Consider the following 9,920-nt stretch of genomic DNA (forward strand, 5'->3'; position numbering starts at 1 on the left):
AATACCAAGTCAGTTTGTTTCAGACCCAAGAAAGGTTTCTATTTTACTTCGTGTCTTTTTTGAACGTCTTTCACGCTGGACACGGATCACTGCCAAGTCATCCAACACAGGTATGCGCACTGCGCGTCCGCGAGTGTCTCCATGCGGAGAGTTGCCCCGGCGCACACGGGAGGGGTGGGGGTAAGGTGGGTGGGTGGGGGGGTGGACAACTTGCACTGATTTCAGATCTCCTGCACTTTGCAAGTTTCTCCCTCTGCTGTGGAAAAGCTGGAAAGCGGGAGGGTTGGAGACGCTTTGGTTCATAATTGATGTTTTCCCATGGAGGAGGAGCCCGCGTCGTCCATGAAGGGGAGACTACCCGTAAGGTGGGAGAAATCCTTTTTTTTTTTTTCAGATTGTTTTTTCCTTTTTTTCAGTGGGATAACATCAGGAGGGTTAGGCGAGCCAATTAAGTCCCACCCCTGCTATAGATCGTTGCTATAATACAAAGCAGTAAAAGCGCCCGGCTCACACAAGCGGCTGCAGTTTTAACCAGAGATCCCGTGGCTTTTAATTCTCTCGCTACTTTTCTTTTTTTTTTATCCTCTTTCGATGTGCCCCGTTATTACCATCAGTCTGAGGCGCTCATTCCCGCACCTGCCGCGGTAAGAGACCAAGAGACGCAGGCGGAAAAAGAAGGAGAAGAGAGGAGACAAGGACATCGGCGGCTGAGACAAGACAGCAGCAGCAGCAGCAGCGGTGATTCGTTTTTTTTCTTTTCTTTTCTTTTTTTTTTTTTAGATCTTTTTTTATTTTTTTTATTTTGAACATGCATCAGCGCTGGACCAGAATCGCTTCTGTCGCTCTCATCTGCTTGTCCTTGGTGTCCTCCGCGGTGGGATGCGGACCGGGCAGGGGCTACGGCAGGAGGAGACACCCCAAGAAACTGACACCTCTGGCGTACAAGCAGTTCATCCCCAACGTGGCGGAGAAGACCCTGGGGGCGAGCGGCAGATACGAGGGCAAGATCACACGGAACTCCGAGCGCTTTAAAGAGCTCACTCCCAATTATAACACAGACATCATCTTCAAGGATGAGGAGAACACAGGAGCCGACAGGATGATGACTCAGGTAAGCGCACTGAATTATTTTTTATTTTCTTCTTCCTCCTCCTCCTCCTCCTCCTCCACCACCACCATCGCCGCGCACTGCAACAGCCTCCCTGTCAGGCTGATTGCGCACGTTAGGTGAAGTCTGAACTCTTCACACTGAGCCTTTTAACTTCACTATAAATCCGGATGCACTCTGATGCGCCAGCCTGGGACTTTCTGCTATAGAAATCCAGCTGGAGGAGTGATGTGCAGGCGGACAGTCAGGACACTCGGCCTTCATTATTGTGACAGTGGATTTGAAATATTAATGCCCCACCACCGCCACCTCTCATCTCCTCATATCTATATTTGTATCTCAATGAGACTCTCAGATCGAGCCTCACTCAGATACATTCAGTGACTCTTTATGTTACTGGATAAAGGAGATTGTTGTGTCCTCTGGGTGATGCGCTTCAGACGCTTCCCACAACTGGATTGTGTTATTTAGCTTTCGCGTAAGGCGCACAGCGGGTGCAGAGAAAGATGTTGCATTTCTTAAAGGGTGGGGATCGGACGTGGACCGGTTGCGCGTTTTTTTTTTTTCTCGTTTTTTTATTTTTTTTTGCACGAATGACGGCAGATCCTACTGCGATTCCCGTCTCCAGGTCTGCAGCATGCCGCTTTTCGTCTTACTTTCAGCTCTACAAGAGCATGGTGAATTATAAAACCACACAACAGGCGCCTTTGAGCTGATATCGGCTCAGTGAGAACAAAAATGCGACGGCGGTAGTGATGGTGGCGACGGTGGCGCGCTGGAGTCCCTGAACTCGCTCCTTGCACCATGTATGAGCGCCGATGAAATATTCACTGCGTGCGTGCGGTCTCAGCCTTCCCCACATGTCCCCCCTCTCTCGTTCTTTCTATCAGATACCTGTAAATTCCCAAAAGATGGGGATTATGAAATTACAGGCCTGGGAGGATGTCTTATTTCCAGAGTCGAACCATGAGGATGAACTTGGAGGTTGTTTGTCTCCATCTTCAATAGAAAAGGACATTCTGAAAGAATCCGAGTGTTGTTTCTGGAATAGATTTAAACACGCGTGGATGGAAAGGCAGTAAACACTACCAGAAGTGTAAATGTGTCGTATATTTATGCAATATGGTGGTCTTTTGTTGCGGTGCGTGTTGCACCCGTGTCTTATTTTGAAAAGTTCCAAGGCGTCCTCAATTTGACTTAGAGCACACGTTAAACTGTTTGGTCCTCTTTAGAGTCCAAGTAACAGATCGTCTTTTCCCATTTACATCACGTGAAGCTGTAGGATGGAGGCACGTAACCCCTTACAGAGGGATAGTGGCTGCAGGTGGCACAAGCCTTATGCATGGCGATTTACCAGCTTTGTTTACTTTGTTCCGTAGGTGTGCGCGCCTTGACGCACACAACTTTACGCACGAAACCGCAGTTTCTCTCTGCTGCCTTACGGGTTAGAAACTATGTATTCCGCGCTAAAGGCGTAATCAGTAGCTCTGAGATATCTGTGCTGTATCAAAATGAATAAATCAGTTCACTGAAGTCCAGCCAGGACCGAAATAGAACCGCAAGGGGAAGGTGGTCCAACCCCCTCCCAGGAAAGTTCCGAGTCTGGCAGCTTTGTCGGTGATACACAAATGTCTTGTAAGAAACAAGAAAGTGCGTCCCGATCATTCTCTGTGGACTGTCTGCTATTTTCCCAACTTAACAAGTTAATCTGTCTCTTTGATTCGGCTTCCTATTTTGACTTAACTCTGGTTGGTGGATTAAACCGCTGTTAATGTGTATATTTATGCGGTGTGACTGTCTGTGTAAGTGAGTTGCGCTCTCGGGCTTGTTTGCACTGACAGGTAGCTGATAAGTGTTTCCTCTAACCAAATCATTTGTGAAAATAGATTAAGAGGCGGGCTGCTGAACAACTCACCCCTCCGGAGCGCAGGAGCGCAGGAGCGCAGGGTTGCAAGGCTCCCCGCTGGGCTCTGCTTCATGCATGGTGGTTGAGCAGAATTTGGCTTGATTTGCGGCACACGACCTGATGAATTAATAAACAGGGTTCAAGCCTTTACGGCTCTTGACTCCGACAATCCCCACTCTGCTGCCCCCCCCCCCACAAACACACACACACCATCACCACCACTGTTAAACGGTTTTTATTAATCACATCCTGCAAGTGAGTCGCTCCTATATAACACAGAATAAAGTGAAATTCAGTGTGAAGCCTCGAAAATCTTGCGCTGTCCATAACAATAAGGCTCCTCTGATATTTTACGGGTCTGTCAGTCAGCAAACTAATAACACCTCCACTTAAGGAGGCAGGTCACGTTTTCCAGGACTTTACAGAGGAGGAATAAGGAAAGTTTCCCCCCACCCTGTGTCTGAAAGGACTCTTTGTGATGTTTTATTTGACATATTGAGAATAGTTGTCCTGGAGAGGGCCAAGCATCTTCACTGAGTGCACACACACACACACACACACACACACACACACACACACACACACACACAAACACACACATTCTACAGAAAGATCAACTTCATATCACCTCCAGAATCAATTATTGATCGAAAGCAAACAAACATTAACTTGTGCATTTATAATGTAATAATATTGTTCAGATGGCCCCTTTTTTTTGATAGGAAAGGGGGAGTGACGTTCCGCGCACCTTCCAGAAACCAAAGACCCATATGATATAGGGCCAGTGAAGCGAATGCAGTGCTTTATCCATATTTCATGAGCAGCTTTCTTACCCGAGCTGTGCCCTCTGACGCTGCTGCTCACACTGAGAAATGCAAGCTCAGGATCCAGAGCTGCAGCGTTTCAGCACAGCTGAGAGAATCCGTGGATTCAGGGGCGAATGGAGACGCTTAACTGGGTCCAAATGTTCCATCTTTCACTGCTACTGTAGGAAAAAGCAAACCGGTGTATGATGGAGAAAGTGTGGAAGCATTATTCTGGTGAAACAGCATGACAAAGAATGGCCTCCTTTCACCACATTCGAATGACCTGCGTCGGTTTCAGATGATTTACCTGACGTCTGCTTTCCCGCAGAGGTGCAAAGACAAGCTGAACTCGCTGGCCATCTCCGTGATGAACCAGTGGCCCGGGGTGAAGCTCCGGGTCACGGAGGGCTGGGACGAGGACGGGCACCACTTTGACGAGTCCCTGCACTACGAGGGCAGGGCCGTTGACATCACCACCTCGGATAGAGACAAGAGCAAATACGGCACCCTGTCCAGGCTTGCCGTGGAAGCCGGATTCGACTGGGTCTACTATGAGTCGAAGGCTCACATCCACTGCTCTGTTAAAGCAGGTAAGCAGGGGCTTCTCTACAACGTCTTGCAAGAAAGTGATCATTAAATGGCACAAAAAACTAAAGTCATAATAGAATTGCATGACTTTTACTATACACTTTTAATATATAAGAGTGTGGGGGAGTGAGCATTCAAAAGTTGCTCTAAAAGTTAGTTAGATGGTCATATATAAACACTGAATATTGACTTCCACTCACGTTCATCTGAAATAACCATTTAAGATTGACTGGCCACCGGAGTTGGGGTGGGAGGCTATTCATAGGGTCGCCACTGCCTCTGTTGAATCCACTGCATTTAAGGCGGGAGCTGTGGGGTGCACCCTGTGGTGCTGGCTGTTGGATCAAATAAGAAAATGGATCCTCAAAAACAGATCAGAGCTCGGGAGATCTCTGACTTACTCACAAGACGGCCCTGCGAAGAATAGTGAGGGGAGCTGACGACAGATAAAAGTCGCAGATTTGTTGTTTAAAGGTGTCCTGCTGGTTAACACTGGGTGTATGTAAAGATCCTAAAAGGCCCTCAAAGAAGGTGGCCAGATGGGGGACCACCAATGAACCCAGGGTGGCACATCTGTGGCGTGTTGTCTCCGTGCTCAGAAGTTGGATTCTCTGCTTCTGAGTCAGAAATGCAACATTAACTTATTGAAGTCTGGATTCCCAGCAGGAAAATTTAAAGGTGGGCAACTTTCTCCGACTTCAGTGAGGCTGCCGCACATTTATAACGGTGAAAGGCATGAACCATTCACCGACATTTTGGATGTCGGGCATCTCAGTCCAAACTCTACAGAAATAGAAAAACATGTCGTTGTCTGCTGGTCTTGCTGGGAGTAGTTATCAACACAACAACCACCAAGGCTGGATTTCCGATTTGCAACTGGAGGGTGCTGAACTTGGGTCTGACTTCTGAGACAAATCAAACGCACCATTAAACCCTATACCATGTAAGTAGGCTGGTGGAGATGGAGTCGATGTCCACCACTCCAGAGCTGTAGAGGTGTGGCTGCAGCACATTTATAGACATCCTGGGGTTTTTGTATATGGGCGATCTGGCTCACAGCCCGGGGTGCAACTCTGTCAGGGGGCAACAAAAGTGAAACAAAGGTTTTGAGTCATTTGGGATCGCACTGGTTTTCTGCAGTTTATTGTGTTGTCCAATCAGTGGGGAGTGTAAAAAAAATATGATTGTGCAACGAGGCCAGCTGCTGATCTGAGTTGAGACTCTGATTAGTATTATTCAGGAGCTATTTTAGCGGTGTTTTTAACAAATCTTGACTAAATTCTGAAATCTTGAAAAAAAAAAGTTAAACTACTAATCTGAACTCTGTTCTGCAAACATTTGCTCTTGAAAATCTTTAAAATCTGAGATATATGAAATCCTTGTTCCGTTTCTGGGACTCAATGCATTTTTAATACTTTTTTGGCACCAAGACCATTTTAGATTGAGAGCAGCATAAAAATCTCAGTGTAAGGACAGAGCAAAGCTGGACATAAACATGCTTACAGTTATGACCGATTAGAAAACCCAGGCTTTGATTTGTGACATTTTATGCGGTGTTAGGCACTGGAAAAAATAAAATGATGGTTTTCGAAACGGCTCCTACAGAAATTTGTGGGAAGCTGAGAAAAGCAAATGAGTGGAGTTAAAAAAACAACAGCACTGTAGCCAGTCAGGTGCAACACATAAAAGGTTGCAGATAAATAAATGTGTCTTCCGTTTTAAAACGTTTGCCGGTTAATGGCCGGAGAAGTTATGGGCCCCTCCCTGGCATCGCCACTGGTGACGAGGCAGAATACTTCCAGCAGTGATGTATGAGAGCCTATCAGCCATGTGGCATATGTGAACATTTTTCATGCAGCTCATTCCTTGATCTTACATTGCCCCACACCGTCTCCTAGTGGGAACCACACACTGCAGTCTCAACAAGGCTGCTGGCTTTGACCCAGAAAAGCAAAATCTATAAGAAAACGATGCAAAAACAGATCAATCCATAATATATAGATATTTTTTTTTAAATCATGATGGAAAATCTCATTATCACTTATGAAATGTCTCTTATATTCAGCTTTGTGTTAGATAAAAAAAAAAAAAATAATCCAGGCCTTAACTGCATGACACTTAAGTTCCTCCTTCCCACTGACAGATGAACCATTGCGCTTCCCTCAGCCCACACTTTATTGATAAATCCCTCACTTCTCATTCCCCTCACGCGTTCTGAGATCACAGTACGCGGCGGGCCGACGTGTCATCAGGGGTCAGGCGACTTTACAGAAAGGATTTGGCCGAACAATGTTGGCCAAATCTGGTTTGCAGTTGTCACCTCATTTCATGCTCGGGAACCCTAAAAGAAGATTAAAAGCCCCCAAAATTCTAAGTAGGAAAACCTCCCTTCTTCTTCTTCTTCTTCTTTTCTTTTTTTTTTTCTTTCTTTTTTTTTCTGCGTGATCCTTGAAACTGGTATGCGAAGAGCTTCGACCAAGGCCAAAATTATTGTCATCAAGACTGACAACAAAGCAAGGAGAGGTGGTAGACAGGGTGGTGGCGGAGGGGGCGCGCATTGATGTTGCCCAACAGCAAGCATTTAAGAGTCCGGGGCCACTCATTTAAATTCAAATCTACAACTCGAGAGGCTTGGAAAAGTGGCTCCACTGGGTAAATAGTAGTTGTGAGTCGCCTATTTGTGTGAATTGTCACATGGAGGTTTCTGCACCTGAGTAAATATGGGGAGAGAAGCTGGGAAAGGCGTGAGTGTTCTTCACAGAGAGCAGCTCCGTCCACCAAGCTGATTTAGAATAACAATGCCGTGTTCTTTATTGGGCTCCCCCCCTCCCCTCCTTTTTTTTAATTAAGGGTAGATGAGCCCAGACTTTTAGGTTTTTTACAGGCCAAGCTAATACACATCTAGCATCAAGGAGCCTGCGGGGCATCAATACGCGAAATGCATAGAGGAACGGCGAGACGTGTGAAGGCTGACTTAAATTCAAGAGGAATTAGTGGCTTTGAATGACGGCTATTTACATGAGCGGGTTTTCAAATATCTCAAACAATGTCACGTTTCGGGCCAATACACATCTGGCCCGAAGGAGACACAAAGACGTGTGAAGGCTGGCCGTATCACTGCTTCAAGTTTTCTAATATCATGAAAACCTTCAGCTTTTATACCAAGACGATGTGCGTCTAGCATGCAAGACCCAAAAGGGCGCCTACATGCAAAACGCATGCAAAACTAAATTATGGTTATTGGATGAGTTGGGGAATAAGGTTTAGTCTAAGATGTATTTTGCACGAAGAAGCATCTATATGCAGAACAGGTATGGGCCCAAGAAGGTCCTTGAAAGCTGAGAAACATTAAGAGAAAGGCCTCCTTCTGTGGGTTTTTTTTTAATGATGGAGGCAACAATACGACTTAAAGGTTTCTAATTTTGCAGAAAAAATTCACGTTTCAGGTCAAACTCAAACACATCTGGCACAGAGCAAACGAAAGGACACAACCTAAACAGGAAAAAATGCCTGTATGGATCCATCAAGATGAGTGGAGGCTGAAAACAATTGGGAAGAAAATGTTTTTTGTTGTTGTTTTTACAGTAAAGTTACTGTAACTTTCCTGGTTTCACAGAATCTGTCAGATTTAAGGAAAAATCTGGCATGAAGGAGAAAACGGGGCATAAAACAAATGAGAGATTTTTTTTTTTTTGTGGGGGGTGTATTTGGTCGAACTTTAACATAAACTTTTATTCCAACAGAAAACTCAGTGGCAGCCAAGTCGGGCGGCTGCTTCCCGGGCTCCTCCACTGTCACCCTGCTGGACGGCAGCGAGAAGGCGGTCAGAGACCTCCGGACGGGCGACAAGGTCCTGGCGGCGGACGGCGACGGGAACCCGGTCTACACCGACTTCATCATGTTCCTGGACCGAGACTCCGCCACCAGGAGGACCTTCTACGTGATCGAGACCGAGGCGGGCCAGAAGATCACCCTCACCGCCGCGCACCTCCTCTTCGTCAGCCGCGGCAACTCCACGCGCTCGGCGGTGTTCGCCGGCGACGTGCGACCCGGACACAAGGTGTTCGTCTACGACGGGGAGCCGCGTCCGCTCGTGGCCGTGAGCGTGAAACGGATTTACACGCAGCAGCACCAGGGCTCCTACGCGCCCGTCACGGCGCAGGGGACCGTGGTGGTGGACCAGGTCCTGGCGTCCTGTTACGCGGTGATCGAGGACCACCAGCTGGCGCACTGGGCCCTGGCGCCCGTGCGGATCGCCCACTGGGTGTCCACGTCGCTGTTCAGCTCCGGGCCTCGGGTCAGCACGCACAGCGAGGGGGTGCACTGGTACTCCAAACTGCTGTACCAGCTGGGGACGTGGCTCTTGGACGACCACTCGATGCACCCACTGGGGATGTCAGCATACCCAAGCTGAAAACTTCCCCCCCTCCTCCTCCCCAACCCGCAGGAACAGAACCAGACTCAAGTAGGACCCTCGAACTATCTAGTAGAACGACATATTAAATAATAATAATGATCTTAAAAGAAAAAGAGAGAGAGAGAGAGAGAGAGAAAAACGAACAAAGAGACGACAGAGGCCCCAGCGAAGTTGGGATATTTATTTCAGTGACTTTTCCAAGATGCGTCCCCTTTCAAAGAATGAACGGAGCCTTAAAAAAAAAAAAATCCTCTTTGAATAATTTATTCTCATGTGAACTCTGCTGCTGCTGTCACAGGAATGGATTGTGAAACGATGCGAGCAGCAAATTGTGCATAATCTATTTTTGTATATCGCAACTGCAAAAAAAAAAGAAAAAGAAAAAAAACATTAAAAAAGGAGAAAAACAACAAAAAAAAAGAGACAAAAATTAATAATAAAAAAAAAACTGGACAGAGAAGAAGATCACTACACATGTGCGACTGACTGTTATATTTTGGGGGTACAGAACAAACTTCGCGGGGTTCCATAAATTATATTTTTATACACAGAAATGTAAATTAGATTTGCTGCCGAATCACATTTCGTTTTTTGAAATAGTGTAAGATATGAGAATATATTTTAATTTAAAAAAAAAACTACAGTAGCTTGGAAAGTATTGGAAATCTTGTACTGCTATTTGTTTTTCTTTTATAATTTTTGGTGTCATGTCTGCATTTTCTGCTTTTTTGTGTGCGTGTGTTAGTTTCAATTTTTTGTTTTCTTCAGATGAAAAGAAAATGTCAATGGAAAAAAAATGCAGATTTTGACAGTTCAGTGACAGTTAAAGTAGTACTGAAACAGCTTCGTTAAATAAATTAATAAGTAACTCCTGTAAATGTACTAAAATGTTATTATTATTTTTTCCTTTTCATATTTTGTAATAGGGACATAGTTTTCTATATATAGAAAATGACCTGCGGCAGATGCACATGTCTGGATAGTCTCTACCATACCAGTTAACTTTCATAACAGGGCGATGTGTCAAAAAATGTCTAGAGTTTATTATTTATATGTTTATTACGAAATGAGATAAAGCAAATCTTCAAACTTGCA

At 45.7% G+C, this 9,920-nt stretch overlaps 1 protein-coding gene across 1 annotated transcript; it reads left to right on the plus strand.

Moving 5' to 3' along the window:
• The first annotated feature begins 248 nt into the window (after positions 1-248).
• On the plus strand, positions 249-9,920 carry shha (sonic hedgehog signaling molecule a). Its single transcript, XM_012853159.3, has 3 exons — positions 249-1,111; positions 4,149-4,410; positions 8,152-9,920. The coding sequence occupies exons 1-3, from the start codon at positions 809-811 to the stop codon at positions 8,820-8,822; spliced, it is 1,236 nt and encodes a 411-aa protein (XP_012708613.2). The 5' UTR covers positions 249-808; the 3' UTR covers positions 8,823-9,920.

Source organism: Fundulus heteroclitus, chromosome 21 (genome assembly GCF_011125445.2).
Source record: "Fundulus heteroclitus isolate FHET01 chromosome 21, MU-UCD_Fhet_4.1, whole genome shotgun sequence".
Taxonomy (NCBI): Eukaryota; Metazoa; Chordata; class Actinopteri; order Cyprinodontiformes; family Fundulidae; genus Fundulus; species Fundulus heteroclitus.

Excerpts from the sequence above, each read along its gene's own strand:
- shha (XM_012853159.3), top strand. The coding sequence starts at position 809 with ATGCATCAGCGCTGGACCAGAATCGCTTCTGTCGCTCTCATCTGCTTG. Across the intron at positions 1,112-4,148 it reads CCGACAGGATGATGACTCAG|AGGTGCAAAGACAAGCTGAA; the intron begins GTAAGCGCACTG and ends GCTTTCCCGCAG. Across the intron at positions 4,411-8,151 it reads CCACTGCTCTGTTAAAGCAG|AAAACTCAGTGGCAGCCAAG; the intron begins GTAAGCAGGGGC and ends TTATTCCAACAG.